Source organism: Salmo salar, chromosome 03 (assembly GCF_965601325.2).
Source record: "Salmo salar chromosome 03, fSalSal1, whole genome shotgun sequence".
Classification (NCBI taxonomy): domain Eukaryota; kingdom Metazoa; phylum Chordata; class Actinopteri; order Salmoniformes; family Salmonidae; genus Salmo; species Salmo salar.
In genome coordinates, this window is record NC_138293.1 from 33,362,770 (window position 1) to 33,379,705 (window position 16,936).

General features: G+C 42.4%; 1 protein-coding gene across 4 annotated transcripts; it reads left to right on the top strand.

The window, feature by feature from the left end:
- The first annotated feature begins 702 nt into the window (after window positions 1-702).
- On the top strand, window positions 703-16,861 carry mcm4 (minichromosome maintenance complex component 4). 4 transcript variants are annotated; one of them, XM_014190931.3, is made up of 17 exons: window positions 703-768; window positions 1,422-1,500; window positions 1,667-1,822; window positions 3,325-3,488; window positions 3,603-3,704; window positions 3,844-3,939; window positions 4,068-4,163; window positions 4,541-4,679; window positions 9,066-9,286; window positions 9,576-9,696; window positions 13,624-13,883; window positions 14,223-14,588; window positions 14,905-15,032; window positions 15,298-15,505; window positions 15,797-16,025; window positions 16,237-16,370; window positions 16,557-16,861. In XM_014190931.3, exons 2-17 carry the CDS (start codon window positions 1,440-1,442, stop codon window positions 16,647-16,649), a joined length of 2,574 nt encoding a protein of 857 aa, XP_014046406.1. In that variant the 5' UTR covers window positions 703-768; window positions 1,422-1,439; the 3' UTR covers window positions 16,650-16,861.
- The last annotated feature ends 75 nt before the right edge of the window (window positions 16,862-16,936 follow it).

A 16,936-nucleotide genomic window follows, 5' to 3' on the forward strand; every position in this document is an offset into this window, starting at 1 on the left:
CTCATGAGTCTTCTCTAGTACCCACTGTGGGTAGGCCAAGTACCCTTGGTTGGGAACCATTGATGTAAACTGTCAAGTGCACGTCTCTGGTCATATGACATTGTGGGCAGTGGAAATGTTACATAATGAACAATATTTTATATTCACAGATTTTTGTGTACAGTATATGCCGTTGTCTATAAATTAAATGTCCATGATGGCCCTGGAAAGTAGGTTATCATGGTTATTAATTTGTTATAAAGGCATTGTTACTATATAGAAGAATGCAGAGTAATTACTTATGGTAAGAGCAATTCTACATGTTTGATGTGTTCCCGGAATTTGTTTCATGCCATTCCCATAAATTCTATGAAAACCTAAAGATATGTATTCTGTATTTTTCGAGTGATAGTCGAAAAATGTTAACACATTTCTCATGGCACATACGCCACCTTGTGGTAAAGGTTTACACTAGCGCCCCTGAGTGGAATATGTCGGGTGAAACGATATCAGATTGATGGGGGGATTACCCAGACCTTTAGGTGAACACAATTATTACAATGCAAATAATTGGTCTACTCCTGAAATAATGATGAAATACTTACAAAAATAAAAGTATTAATGTAAACCGTACTGATTGTAAGACACTCCGGAACCACCTTGATGTGCAAACGCTAATGGTTAGCGCACCCGTAGTTTAGCTTCGCTATTGGTGCAAAGTTTCCCGGGACTTGAAACGTCACACCCGCAATTTCGCGCCAAATTCATTGCAGTAGCACCACGTAGTAGGTAAGAGAAGTCATTTTAAGATACTGTAGCTAGCTATTTCTAAGGTTATCAAAAGCTAAATTAACTAGGTCGTTGTCTATTAAATGTTTTATGTTAGAGCAAATTCAGATTACCTAATTCATGTGTTTGGGAGTGTTCACCGGATTTTTTTAAAAATAAAATCAGACTGGGTTTCCTCGGCTAGTAGTAGTTGGTGCCTTTCATGCAAAGATACTAACGTAGCTAGTTACTGTAGCTTTCTCTCTATTGTTAACTTGCACTAGCTAGCTACTGTTTTACAATTGTCTTGAACATGCCAGCCATCGAAGTATTTGATAAATGAGTAGGAATAGATATTTGAATGTACCTAGTTAAGGATTTACAATCAATATTTGGTTTTTAGTTTACAAGCTCTTTCGGAAGTTTAGTTGACTTCCCAGCCAGCTAACTGGCTAGGATGCATTGTTTCATTACACGTCGAAAAGAATGCAAATAGCTACCAACAATTAACTAGTTAGCCAGTGACATAACTAACTACTGGCTTTATTAGCTGATTCAAGTTCAACTCAGCTATGTGTTACTTACTGGTTGCATTGTTATTTTACGAAGACGCATACATTTAACGTTATTGAACTTTTTTTTGGACCGTATAGTCAACCAGATTTCTTTTCTAGGACCTGTGATCATACAGAATGTCTTCAACATCAACTCCCGGTAGACGCAAGCGCAACAGGGATGACATTCCAGCCACTCGTAAGTTGACAGAAAAATGTTCTGAGGACCATAAACTATATTTACAGTTTGATTTTGTACAGTGATATTCTGTTTTTAATTTAATATAACACTCAAGGACATATAAATCACATGAAAGGAAGCAGTCTAATCTAACGTAACCAACTGTCTTTTTCTGTCTCTGTAGCTGGCAGTGATGGCCTGGTCTCCCCTCCTTCCCAGCGGCGGAGAGGTCAGGACTCCTCCAACGGGGATCTGCCGGCCATGCCCACGTCTCCAGCCACAGACATTGCCAGCCCTGCTGTCCATGACACCTCTCTGTTCTCCAGCCCACGCCGCTCAGGTAACTGCCTCTCCAGCATTGACACACAGAATGATGCAGTTTGAGTTAGTCTTTTTTTTGCAGTCGCATAAATATACAGTACCAGTCAAAAGTCTGGACACATACTCATTCAAGGGTTTTTCTTTATTTTACTATTTTATACACTGTAGAATAGTAGTGAAGACATCAACACTATGAAATAACACACATGGAATCATGTAGTAACCAAAAAGTTAAACAAATCAAAATAGATTTTATATTCTTCAAAGTAGCTACCCTTTGCTTTGACAGTTTTGCACACACACTCTTGGCATTCTCTCAACCAGCTTCATGAAGAATGCTTTTCCAACAGTCTTGAAGGAGTTCCCACATATGCTGAGCACTTGTTGGGTCCTTTCCTTCACTCTGCTGTCCAACTCATCCCAAACCATCTCAATTGGGTTGAGGTTGGGTGATTGTGGAGACCAGGTCATCTGATGCAGCACTCCATCACTCTCCTTCTTGGTCAAATAGCCCTTACACAGCCTGGAGGTTTGTTTTGGGTCATTGTCCTGTTGAAAAACAAATGATAGTCCCACTAAGCGCAAACCAGATGGGGTGGCGTATCGCTGCAGAATGCTGTGGTAGCCATGCTGGTTAAGTGTGCCTTGAATTCTAAATAAATCACAGACAGTGTCCCCAGCAAAGCACCATCACACCACCTCCATGCTTCACGGTGGGAACCACACATGCAGAGATCATCTGTTCACTTACTCTGCATCTCACAAAGACACGGCGGTTGGAACCAAAAATCTCCAATTTGGACTCATCAGACTAAAGGACAGATTTCCACCGGTCTCATGTCCTTTGCTTGTGTTTTTTGGCCCAAGCAAGTCTCTTCTTCTTATTGGTGTCCTTTAGTAGTGGTTTCTTTGCAGCAATTCGACCATGAAGGCCTGATTTCCCACAGTCTCCTCTGAACAGTTGATGTTCAGATGTGTCTGTTACTTGAACTCTGTGAAGCATTTCTTTGGGCTGCAATCTGAGGTGCAGTTAATTGCCCATTTCTGAGGCTGGTAACTCTTAATGAACTTATCCTCTGCAGCAGAGGTAACTCTGGGTCTTCTTTCCTGTGGTGGTCCTCATAAGAGCCAGTTTGGTGTTTTTTGTGACTGCACTTGAAGAAACTTTTAAAGTTGTTGATATGTGAAACAGCCTGGATTCAAACCAGGGACTGTAGTGACACCTCTTGCATTGAGATGCAGTGCCTTAGACCGCTGCGTCCATGTGTGTGTGAACTATTTAACTGTACTAGAATGCTTATTAGGCCGCAAGTAAGTAAGCATTTCACGGGAAGGTAAGCATGTGACAAATAACGTTCGATATGATTTATATGGACAGATCCAAGATCAGCACTCCTACTCTGAGATGCTTTGTGGAGATGGGCCCAGATCATTTGTGCAGCACAACTGCAAAAAATGAACTGGAACTGTACCTAAAAGAACTGAGATTTTGACCATGTGATGTCAATGTCTTCTCCTCAGTTCTCCCCAGTGAGGTGGACATGAGCTCCCCTCTGATGTACGGGACTCCTAGCTCCAGGGTGGAGGGCACCCCCCGTAGTGGTGTGCGTGGCACCCCAGCCAGACAGCGCCCTGACCTGGGCTCCATCAGGAAGGCCCCCCAGGTGGACCTTCACTCTGAGCCGGTGAGTAGAGAAACTCCTATATGGAGAAAGATGTATAACCGCTAATGCTATATAGATATAGAATGACATTGTTAGGAAATCTATAACAGCTAATGCCATTTTGTCCTCCACCAGCCAAGTGCAGATGGTGCAGTAGCCAGTGAGCAGGCAGTGGGTCAGAAGCTTGTTATCTGGGGCACTGATGTCAACGTGGGAACGTGCAAGGAGAAGTTCCAGGTACGGAAATTAACCTTAGGGCTTTGCTTTCTTTGGTGTAGAAAATTAAATAATACAAATGTAATTGATAAGAAAAAATGTGAGTTCAATCTGTTAGATCATTTTATCTGAATGCTATTATTGTTCATTTTCCCCACAGAGATTCCTGCAGAGGTTCATTGACCCGACTTCCAACGAGGATGAGAATGCTGGTTTGGACCTGAACGAGCCTCTCTACATGCAGAAGCTGGAGGAGGTAGGTCCCCCTCCCCCTAGCACCAGTGACACCAATAACAGTGATCAACCATTTACATCTTGTCTTGAGACTAGTATTGCACTTATTTTTTTGGTAGTGATAATTTTCTATTTGTGTTGTCCCTCTAGATCAGTGTGGTTGGTGAGCCTGTGCTGAACGTCAACTGCGGCCATGTGCAGTCCTTTGATGCAGACCTGTACAGGCAGCTCATCTCCTACCCCCAGGTAAACACGCACGCACCAGACGGTCTCACATATGAACCCTCTTGAGTCTTAAGTGGGGGGTGTGTTTAAGTTCTACTAAGCTAACATGTGCAATTGTTTTAAGATGGTCATTTAGATATTTGATTTCTAGCTTTAGGACCTCTTTAATATTAATGGGAGATAATGGGCTATGAATGCTAACTTAAAATGTTTCCCATATGACAGCGTTAAATCAAATTGTGACAGCTAGCAAAGGTGGGTTGGTGTAATATTTGTCTGCTAAATATTTTTCTACCATTTATTACCATGGGCATAGAGATGCAATATGTTTAATTATGTATGGCATACCAATAAGAATGGTGATTCATAATGTTGTTTTTCCTATATCTCTTTCACAGGAAGTCATCCCCACATTTGACATGGCTGTCAATGAGCTGTTCTTTGAGCGTTTCCCAGACTCCATCTTGGAGCACCAGATCCAGGTGCGGCCGTACAACGCCCTGAAGACTAGGAACATGAGGAGCCTGAACCCTGAAGGTAATAGGGCTGTGGCGGTAATTACATTTTGTCAGCCGGTAACTGTCATGCAAATAACTGCCGGTCTCACTGTTATTCACCGTTAATTAACATAAATGCGCTTAACATCTCCGGACTTCCACACATAGCCTACAAGACACTGATGTGGACCTCTGGAACACACTTTTTAAAATAGGCTAATAAATCAATTTAATATAGCCTACACCAACACAATAAATCCATTATTTATTTTAGTCATTTCTGAAGAAACATGTGGAGAAAAGAACCGAATAGCATATTCTGAGTCATGTTAGGCCCAGATCTGGCTATGCCATGTGGCTGTTCGATACACTAGTTCATTTCGCAGACAAGATTTGCTTATAATTCCTGTGGCATTTTATATTATAGTAAGAAGAATAGAATTGAACATAGCTGAATAAAATAGAAAGGATATTTTTCTGGTGGGAGTGCGCACATGCATGCTGCTGTTCTGTTGATTGGTTAACAAAGTGATCATTTAAAACATGTCCTATATGCTTAAATGTAGTTATTTATGCAACTTTAGTTGTGATACAAACCTTAAGGTATATGTTTTGATTTCTAAGGCTGCATGATGCGACACTTAATGGTGATTTGACAAAAGTAGCATGTTTCTTGCACATGCTGCATACCATCTTTCTCTTATTCACAATTTGACAAGCACTCAGCAGTATTCTCATCCATCAGACTATTCTGAATTGAATCTGGTCTTTGCATATAGCCTACTAACATGTGTGGGATTATTTGATTTAGAGTGGCCCACAAAAAAACATGCTATCCTTAGTCTGCACTGGAATAGCGAATGGCGTAAGCGCTTCCCGCGGTTCCGTTTTTAATATGCCAGGTTGGCTACATCGGTTGTAAAGTGAATTAATGTGTTTAATTTTAAGAATTTAGCAATAAAGAAATAAAGCAATAAAGAAAGCTTGAACCTCTTTTTAATAGTGGCCAGTCAACTGTTTTCACGTGATTGCGCAATGACTGGGCTTATAAGAACACGTTTCACTAGGCTCTTTAGGCTATGGGCTCTCCAGCCTTGTTCCAGGGGTCCTAGGCGTATAGGGTATGCTTAGTTATGTGGCCACTTTAGTTGATACAAACCATATCAAAACATATAGGCCTTTGGGCTAGGTAGTGAGCATGAAGCATCCGACTCTGGTTTGAAAAAGTAAAAAAAAAAATGCATGTGCTGTTTCTTGCCTAGACTGCACATGCTGAACGTCATTCACAACTGGTGATAATCTCACCCATCAGGCTATTCTCAATGTAATCCTGTCTGCATATACTAAATAATATACAGTATCAATCAAAAGTTTGGACACATACTCATTCCAGGGTTTTTGTTTTATTTATACTATTTCCTACATTGTAGAATAATAATGAAGACATCAAAACTATGAAATAACACATGGAATCATGTAGTAACCTAAAAAGTGTTAAACAAATGAAAATATATTTGAAATTCTTCAAAGTAGCCACCCTTTGCCTTGATGACAGCTTTGCACTCTTGGCATTCTCTCAACCAGCTTCATGAGGAATGCTTTTCCAAAAGTCTTGAAGGAGTTCCCACACATGCTGAGCACTTGTTGGCTGCTTTTCCTTCACTCTGCGGTCCAACTCATCCCAAACCATCTCAATTGGATGGGGTCTGGGGGATTGTGGAGACTAGTTCATCTGATGCAGCACTCCATCACTCTCCTTGGTCAAATAGCCCTTACACAGGCTGGAGGTGTGTTTTGGGTCATTGTCCTGTTGAAAAACAAATGATAGTCCCACTAAGCGCAAACCAGATGGGATGGCGTATCGCTGTGGTAGCCATGCTGGTTAAGTGTGCCTTGAATTCTAAATAAATCAGACAGTGTCACCAGCAAAGCACCATCACACCACCTCCATGCTTCACGGTGGGAACCACACATGCAGAGATCATCCGTTCATCTACTCTGCGTCTCACAAAGACACAACGCTTGGAACCAAAAACCTAAAATGTGTACTCATCAGACCAAAGGGCAGATTTGCACTGGTCTAATGTCCTTTGCTTGTGTTTCTTGCCCCAAGCAAGTCTCTTCTTCTTCTTATTGGTGTCCTTAAGTTGAAGGCCTGATTCACACAGTCTCCTCTGAACAGTTGATGTGTCTTTTACATTTATTTGGGCTGCAATTTCTGAGGCTGGTAACTCGAATGAACTTATCCTCTGCAGCAGAGGTAACTCTAGGTCTTCCTTTCCTGTGGCGGTCCTCATGAGAGCCAGTTTCATCATAGCGCTTGATGGTTTTTGCGACTGCACTTGAAGAAACGTTCAAGTTCTTGAAATTGTCCAGAGTGACTGACCTTCATGTCTTGAAGTAATGGACTGTCGTTTCTTTACATATTTGAGCTGTTCTTGCCATAATATGGACTTGGTCTTTTACCAAATTGGGCTATCTTCTGTGTACCACCCCTACCTTGTCACAACACAACTGATTGGCTCAAATGCATTAAGAAGAACATTAATTCCACAAATTAACTTTTAACAAGGCACACCTGTTAATTGAAATGCATTCCAGGTGACTACCTCATGAAGCTGGTTGAGAGAATGCCGAGAGTGTGCAAAGCTGTCGTCAAGGCAAAGGGTGCCTACTTTGAAGAATCTCAAATCTCAAACTTTTTTGGTTACTACGTGATTCCATGTGTTATTTCATAGTTTAGATGTCTTCACTATTATTCTACAATGTAAAAACAAAGAAAAACCCTGAAATGAGGTGTGTCCAAACTTTTGACTTGTGCTGTATGTGTGCAATTAGTTTTGATTTAGGGCCATTATCGCGCACCTGTCGGAACAGGGCCGGGGGAAAAAAGGTCATCCTTATGCATTTAAATAGCGAATGGAGGACATTTTCACACGGTTCTTTTTTCATGCCAGCCAGGTAGGCTACTCCGGTTGTAAAGTGAAGCAATGTGCTTAATATTAGGAATTTTAAGAAATAAATATATTAGACCTATATTAGACTAGCCTATAGAAAACTTATGGTATCCCTCTTTTTAATAGAGGCCATCAACTCAGTTTTCTCACGCAATTGCATAGCCTATAGAAATGTTGCGCAACATGGGCTAATAGTAAAACTTACTTCATTCCATGCATCAACCAGCTATTTACATTTTAGTCATTGAGCAGACACTCTTATCCAGAGCGACTTAGTTAGTGCATTCATCTTAAGATAGCTAGGTGGTACAACCACATATCACAGGCATAGAAAGTACATTTTTCCTTTAAAGTAGCTGTCAGTAGAGTAAGAGCTAGAAGAGGGGGTCAAGTGCAAGTGCTGGTTAAGTGTTATTTTTTATTTTTTTAATGGGAGGGGAGGGTCGAAGAGAGTAGGATTATTTAAAATACTGTTTGAAGAAGTAGGCTTTTAGATGTTTTTGGAAGATGGGCAGAGACTCTGCCGTCCTAGCTTCAGGGGGAAGCTAGTTCCACCATTGGGGTGCCAGGACAGAGACGAGCGGCCCTCCCGTAGGGGTGGGAGGGCCAAGAGGCCTGCGGTGGCAGAACGGAGTGCTCGGGTTGGGGTGTAGGGTTTGAGCATAGCCATAGGTAAGCACCATGGTCTTGTAGCTACCAGGAGCTGGCTCTCACTGCAACAGGTGATCCTATTCCGCCCAAACTCTGAATGCCAGGGCTCTCATGAAGTGTTTGATTAGATTTTCGATTGCATTTGCACCTATGTCAGTGATTAGAGGGACAATAGAGCGCTTAATACCAGGGTATTAGCGACTGGCCGTTAGTAAGTTTGCTAGGCTACTAATGACCATCAGCGGCATCAGCGCGTCGTTTTGGAGAAGTCTAGTAACCGTGACTCATCGGTCATGTCATTTGACTGCAGTCATGACTCGTGACTTCCGGTGTGGCGGCAATACGGTAAACGTGACTGTCCTAGTAATAGTACAAAAGCTGAAGAACATACGCACATCAGGGTACATCAGTCTGATGAAGACCTACGGGTCGAAACGTTGTTAAAAATAAATATCACCTGGGAGCATGAGCAGCATTGTGCGGCGTTTTCCTTTCTGTTTTCCTAGTAATAGACCATATCATCTGATCGATGTCTAGCCTCCCTGAACAATGGATGAACATCTATTGCACTATAAACCATATGAAGAGTGAATTATACTCAATTAAACATTGATTTTCTTTCAAAATTGAGCGTTTGAATGAGCCTGCGGCCTCGTGCCAGATGATTTGTACTTTTGGGGCTTACATTGATTCCATTTGCCCCGGGCAAGCTCAGTCAAGCATATCTGAAATGTTTGAAACAAGTACAATTTGAAGCCATATCTGGTGCTATAGTGCTCAGTACTTAATACAATCTTCCTCTGTCCCTCTCCTTCCAGACATTGACCAAATGATCACCATCAGCGGCATGGTGATCAGGACCTCCCAGCTGATCCCAGAGATGCAGGAGGCCTTCTTCCAGTGCCAGGTTTGTGCCTTTTCTACCCGCGTGGAGGTGGACCGCGGCCGCATTGCAGAGCCCGCCGTGTGCCGCAACTGCAACACCACCCACAGTCTGGCCCTCATCCACAACCGCTCAGCCTTCTCTGACAAACAGATGGTGAGATATGGAGTGAAAGCGTTTTTTTAAGTAGGTCATGCAGGGGGTTGTTATACTTTAAGACAGTCAGTCTGCTTACTTTAAATGGAAGATACCATTTGTTTGGATGCTGCTGAACAGAAAACTGAGGGTATTGGTTTAGTTCAGATACCCATTAGTCCATAAAAGCTTGTCTTCTTGGGTTAGAACACAAATCCAATACTAGTGTATTCCCAGACACAGCTCTGAAGAAGCAGAACTCTGGTTTTCTCATTCTGATTCCTTTTTTTTTCTCATCTCCCCTTTTCAGATCAAAGTGCAGGAGTCTCCTGATGACATGCCTGCTGGGCAGACCCCTCACACCACCATAGTGTACGCTCACAACGACCTGGTCGACAAAGTACAGCCAGGAGACCGCATCAACATCACTGGTGAGCTGTTTGCCCTGTAGAAGAACTGGTTGTGAAGCAATAATGTATAGCTTTGCTGTTGGATATGGTATGTGGAAGAGGGCAACCCGGCAATACGTATTTTACTGGTTTGTGACCCACTGACGCCGCCCCCGGTTAGAGGGGAATAAAGCAGCCCAAGAGTTAACACGCATGAACTTTATTTAAACACCCTGAGGAAGATGAACATGGGGATGGTCCTGTAAAGGTACAGAGAGAAAATGAATATGCTATACAGGATATAAATACACTGCGTAGATATGTGCAGAGTGCAATATAATGAGAGAAGCTATGCTATGTATGAAGGCATGATGATTAATACAACTGGAGCAAAGGACTATCTAATAACCAGTTGAAGTCGGAAGTTTACATGCACCTTAGCCAAATATATTTAAACTCAGTTTTACACAATTCCTGACATTTAATCCTAGTAAAAATTACCTGTTTTAGGTCAGTTAGATCACCACTTTATTTTAAGAATGTGAAATGTAGCATATAGTATCTTTCATCACATTTCCAATGGGTCATAAGTTTACACACTCAATTAGTATTTGGTAGCATTGCCTTTAAATTGTTTAACTTGGGTCAAACGTTTCAGGTAGCCTTCCACAAGCTTCCCACAATAAGTTGGGTGAATTTTGGCCCATTCCTGCTGACAGAGCTGGTGTAACTGAGTCAGGTTTGTAGGCCTCCTTGCTCGCACATGCTTTTTCAGTTCTGCCCACAAATTTTTAATGGGATTGAAGTCAGGGCTTTGTGATGGCCACCAATACCTTGACTTTCTTGTTCTTAAGCCATTTTGCCACAACTTTGGAAGAATGCTTGGGGTCATTTTCCATTTGCAAGACCCATTTGCAACCAAGCTTTAACTTCCTGACTGATGTCTTGAGATGTTGCTTCAATATATCCACATAATTTTCCTGCCTCATGATGCCATCTATTTTGTGAAGTGCACCAGTCCCTCCTGCAGCAAAGCACCCACACAACATGATACTGCCAACCTGTGCTTCACGGTTGGGATGGTGTTCTTCGGCTTGCAAGGCCCCCCCTCCAAACATAACGATGGTCATTATGGCTAAACAGTTCTATTTTTGTTTCATCAGACCAGAGGACATTTCTCTAAAAAGTACGATCTTTGTCCCCATGTGCAGTTGCAAACCGTAGTCTGGCTTTTTTATGGCGGTTTTGGAGCAGTGGCTTCTTCCTTGCTGAGCGGCCTTTCAGGCTATGTCGATATAGGACTTGTTTTACGGTGGATATAGATACTTTGGTACCTGTTTCCTCCAGCATCTTCACAGGGTCCTTTGCTGCTGTTCTGGGATTGATTTGCACTTTTCGCACCAAAGTACGTTCATCTCTAGGAGACAGAATGCGTCTCCTTCCTGAGAAATATGATGGCTGTGTGGTTCCATGGTGTTTGTACTCGCCTACTATTGTTTGTACAGATGAACGTGGTATCCTTCAGGCATTTGGAAATTGCTCCCAAGGGTGAACCAGACTTGTGGAGGTCTCCAGTTTATCTTTGATGTCTTGGCTGATTTTCTTTTGATTTTCCCATGATGTCAAGCAAAGAGGCACTGAGTTTGAAGGTAGGCCTTGAAATACATCCATAGGTACACCTCAAATTGACTCAAATGATGTCAATTAGCCTATCAGAAGCTTCTAAATCCATGACAATTTTCTGGAATTTTCCAAGCTGTTTAAAAGCACAGTCAATTTAGTGTATGTAAACGTCTGACCCACTGGAATTGTGATACAGTGAATTATAAGTGAAATAATCTTTCTGTAAACAATTGTTGGAAAAATTAATTGTGTCATGCACAAAGATGTCCTAACCGACTTGCCAAAACTATAGTTTGTTATCAAGAAATTTGTGAAGTGGTTGAAAAACAGGTTTTAATGACTCCAACCTAAGTGTATTCAACTGTAGTAACCCGAGTCACAACTAGCACTCATGCTAACAATAAACATGTTACCTAATAACATTCAATGAACACCGTGAAGCTATACAAATGGGCAACAAATGTCAAGAAGAGTTCATCTCTGCTTGGAGCACATATGTGGTAAACACGTCCAACAGGCATAACAATAGTGATACAAACGTATGTTTTCACGCATCCCCATATACACCGGTCCACCCATGCTCACAGACTGGGAAACTGGGGCAAAGACCGTTCGGGTACGGGCCATATTTACTCCCTTGGGGAGTGTGGGTCAGGCTGGTTAGCCAATCAGGGCTCGGAGAGACTGCATGGCTAGAGCATGCACAGGGGTGAGATACATGGCTATTGTCTAGTTGGCTGAAGCCAGGAGCTGGATATGTTCAATCTCTCATGCGAGGGGGAGAAAGGGTGTGGATGAGTGAGAGCCAGACAGCACGGCTCCAGAAAGCAAATAAACAAATGAGCACACAATGATGTAGCGCCCTCGGCAAGGGGATTCTGTAACAGGCTATAAAGTGCTTTCCAAAAAGTGTGCTCTCGTTAAAGGGGCAATCTGAAGTTGCCACATCTGTTTTTGGACTAATAAAGAAATGATATTCAGTGATTTGTTGTAGAATATAACTTGTAAGTGCCTCATGCGCTTAGTTCAACTACCGTATCCCAGGTTAGTAACAAACACTGTATAGACTTAAAATATGCTTAATTGTAATTGTGATATTTTGGTGGTCAGTCCTTGCATCAATAACGCTTTGTTTTGTTTCAACTGCTGTTTGCCCCTTTTTTTTAAAGCCTATAACCATGGGCTTAGTTTTTCTGGTCAGGTCATGTGGTAAGGAGAAACAATTAGCCGTAGTCATGCATACTGCTGCTGTGCCTTACTAGAGTTTGAATAAGAAGACATGGTTCTATAGACTCATTTCCCTGCTGCGTCATGAAAAGTTGAGTGTGCAGTTCGTCGTCAGAAGCCTCTGTGTACCTAGCAGTGGATACGATCACGTGCAACTTCAAATGCGGCTTGTGCAAAGTAATTTTATTTTTATTTTTTTAACACGTAATCCGATGGTTATCGTCAACAACGCAGATGTCGTCAGAGGATTGATAACCTAGCAAGCCAACAAGGCAAGGGAAAATATCACAAATAAAGCTAGATAAAGCCATAAGAATAATATACTTGTTGAACATTAGAAACAAGTTGGAACCGGTTCAGGGAACCGAAAACCGGGTAAGACCGAACATTTTTTTTAAGAAACAGAACCGAGAATAAAAGTGATCTTTACTGTTCTGGAGCAGTAAAGATAGCAGGTTAAATAAAATGAGTCATGATCCAGGGCTAGCTCTGGTCCAATGTTAAGTCAACTCTGTGAAGTTCAGTTCCTTCATAGAAGTCACTCCTCCGTAGGTATAATTATGTGGGCCTAATTCAAATAATGTATGTCATATCAACAAGTTGCCCAGCGCTTCATGCCCAGTGCTCTCCTCACCCGCCGAATTTCATTCACATGTCGCACCTTACATTTGTCTGTAGCTTGCCTGCTCCATACCAAGCTCCCATATACATTGGTGAAGTAATTTAATGTCGAGTTGAATGTAAAAAAGGTTTAAAAAGGAACAGAAATGAACAATATAAACGTTACATTTTTTGGGGTTCAAACCGGTTCAGAACTTTATTTTGCTGGTTGGAACAGTAACGGAACCAAAAAAATAATGGTTCTGTTCAGAACTAAATGATTAGAGAATAATTTTGGTTCCATCCCTGCATAGCAATAGCCATCAGTCTTGTGTGTTTTCATGGTCATCACTCACTGTTGAGAAATTTAAGGTCCCGAGACTCCCAACATCAGTGTTAGCTATCCTGCTACAGAGCTTTTTGATGTTGGGATGCAAGTGCATCACTGGAATGTTGACGTTTGATGGTAAATAGAAAATGGTCCTATTGTCGTGACGAAACTCCTCAACTCCCCCACAGGTATCTACAGAGCGGTTCCTATGCGTGAGAACCCTCGCCAGAGCAACGTGAGGTCTGTGTACAAGACCCACATCGATGTCATCCACTTCCGCAAGACTGATGAGAAGCGCCTTCACGGGCTGGATGAGGATTCAGACCAAAAGCTTTTCACTGAAGAGCGCGTCCAGACACTGAAGGAGCTGGCCTCCAAACCAGATGTATACGATCGTCTCTCCTCCGCCCTGGCCCCCAGCATCTATGAACACGAGGACATCAAGAAGGTCAGTGAAAGCAGTTGTAGCACAAAGATAAAATGTTCTATATTGCCTGCTGTGTAATTGATGTTTGTGCTACAACGCTTTTGGGAAACTCGCCATGGGACCGTTTTCTCATCTCTCATCAAATGAATGTGGGGTCCTCTGCTGCCAAGGATGTGGAACTGCTGTCTTTCAGATTACAGTGGATTTTGCTTTCATTCAACATCCATGAACAGTACTATAAAGTTTGTCCTTCTTTTCCCAGGGCATTTTGCTGCAGCAGTTGTTTGATTTTTGACTGAGTTTAGATTTGACTTCCATTCAAAATGCACAGTACTATAAACTTTCTCTTCTTTTCCTAAGGGTATTCTTCTCCAGCTATTCGGGGGCACCCGTAAAGACTTCAGCCAAACAGGCCGCGGTAACTTCCGTGCCGAGGTAAACATCCTGCTCTGTGGGGACCCCGGCACCTCCAAGTCCCAGCTGCTGCAGTACGTGTTCAACCTGGTGCCCCGCGGTCAATACACGTCTGGGAAGGGCTCCAGCGCCGTGGGCCTCACAGCCTACGTGATGAAGGACCCAGAGACCAAGCAGCTAGTGCTTCAGACGGGGGCCCTGGTGCTCAGTGATAACGGGATATGTTGTATTGATGAGTTTGACAAGATGAGCGACAGTACGCGCTCTGTGCTGCATGAGGTCATGGAGCAGCAGACTCTCTCCATCGCTAAGGTGGGTTTAAAAAAAAAAAAAAAGAACAAAATAAGATCAGGGGATAAACTTTCCTAGTTAAAGGTTAAATAAAAAGTTTACTGATGTTTAAGTTTCAGCACTAGGTTCAAGACTATTCACAGAAACGATGCACTTCACAAACTTATAGGCCCATCTTGAATTTTAATGTTAAATGTGGTGTTGGTAACATCGAATGATTTAAATAGTTTCACTACTGTAGAAGCATTAGAATTTAGTTTTCTGTTTTGTAAATAGTCTGTTAGTAATGGTGAACTACAGGGTAGTTTCTTACAAAGCTCTCTCTATTTTTGTGCAGGCAGGAATCATTTGCCAGCTCAATGCACGCACCTCCGTCCTGGCAGCAGCCAATCCTGTGGAGTCTCAGTGGAACCCCAAGAAGACGACCATTGAGAACATCCAGCTCCCTCACACACTGCTCTCAAGGTAAATATTACCTGATAGGTCAACCGCCCTGGACACTTTTATTGATAAATGATATTGATTGTCAATAATATCCTTAAGGTCACTGAACCCCAAACAATGACTTCTCCACTGTAACTAAATGCACCTTGTTGACAAAAATATATAAAATTAAAAATAACTCACAACATGCATATGACCAGCTATAAATTACAAATAATTTGAGTATGTGAGGCATTAAACATAATATATGAAAAAAGAACATTTAAATGCTATTTTTCCCCTACAGATTTGATCTGATCTTCCTGATGCTGGATCCTCAAGACGAGGCGTACGACCGTCGCCTGGCTCACCACCTGGTGGCGCTCTACTACCAGAGCGAGGAGCAGATCGAGGAAGAGTTCCTGGACATGGCTGTGCTGAAGGACTACATTGCATACGCTCGCACTTACATCAACCCCAGACTGAACGAAGAAGCCAGCCAGGCACTCATTGAGGTACGATATAGGCATATAATAATAACAAATACTCTAAGCTGAAAGGGGTTGTGATGTAGACGTAACTTCAGGGCCTGACTGCCCCAAATGCTGGTAAAAAAAAGTATTAAGTGGCTGGCTAGGTTTGTTTCGGGCCCTGAATGTAACAAGTTCTGTGCTGGTTCCAGGTTTAGGCTATATTAAGCCAGATGAAGTCCTGGTCAACACATTGCACAAAAATATCCTGCAGTAGCATTCAACAGTGTAAAGGTTTTATAAATAAATTGGATTGATTGTATGGGTATCTTCCAGGCCTACGTGGACATGAGGAAGATTGGCAGCGGGCGGGGGATGGTGTCTGCCTACCCCAGGCAGCTGGAGTCTCTGATCCGCCTGGCTGAGGCCCATGCCAAGGTGCGCTTCTCTGACAAGGTGGAGACCATCGACGTGGAGGAGGCCAAGAGACTGCATCGTGAAGCCCTCAAGCAGTCCGCTACAGACCCCAGGACTGGCTTTGTCGACATCTCCATCCTCACAACCGGTATGGAGGATTTAGTCTATTTGTAATTACTTACTATGACAGCTCTTCAAATTCCTTTCAGATGTCTGCCATGTTAAATGTTTCAAGTATGTTTTTTGATTTGTTGGCTGTGCGAACCCAACCATGTTATGAATTTGTATCTGTCAGTATCTTTGATAATGTGCAATATGGTGCAAATATTATCTTCTCTTTTTGTTTTTAATCAACCCAGGAATGAGTGCCACGGCCCGTAAGCGTAAGGAGGAAGTGACCCAGGCCTTGAAGAAAATGATCCAGTCCAAGGGAAAGACCCCTGCCATGAAGTACCAGCAGCTGTTTGATGACCTCCGAGGACAGTCTGAAGCTGTAAGTAGTACCTCCCAGCTCTGCTTTTCCTGTTGATGAGAATTATCAAAACAGTCCTCACAATTACCCTAAAACAAGATTTAAATGTGTATTTTTCTGTACATTTTAATTGGATGGTAGGCATATCCATCTTCTGAATAGTGTTTCTGTCTCCTAATGTGTTTCTTACAATTTGTTAACTTTCAGGCAATAACAAAGGACATGTTTGAAGAGGCTCTGCGAGCCCTGGCAGATGAAGACTATCTGACTGTCACTGGAAAGACTGTTCGCCTGCTGTAAAGAAACTCATGCCTCCCCTTACCTTGTACAGTCATTGAATTTGCACTTATTTCCCTGAACCAGCAGCTTTCTCTCTACAGAATACTGATCTGTGAAGAATGTTTGACCACATTAATGTTAATGACTCAGTCAGGACTAGCATTCTATGCTTCATGATTACTGATAGTGCTTGGGGGTTTTGGTGAGCAATAAAGAAATGCTTTTGTATGTCATTTGGGATGTTTCAGGTTTGGAAGAATGCTGATGCCAGGGCTACAATGCAACACTATGACAAGGTGTGCCATGAT

Excerpts from the sequence above, each read along its gene's own strand:
- mcm4 (XM_014190931.3), top strand. The coding sequence starts at position 1,440 with ATGTCTTCAACATCAACTCCCGGTAGACGCAAGCGCAACAGGGATGAC. Across the intron at positions 3,940-4,067 it reads ACATGCAGAAGCTGGAGGAG|ATCAGTGTGGTTGGTGAGCC; the intron begins GTAGGTCCCCCT and ends TTGTCCCTCTAG. Across the intron at positions 4,680-9,065 it reads GAGGAGCCTGAACCCTGAAG|ACATTGACCAAATGATCACC; the intron begins GTAATAGGGCTG and ends CTCTCCTTCCAG.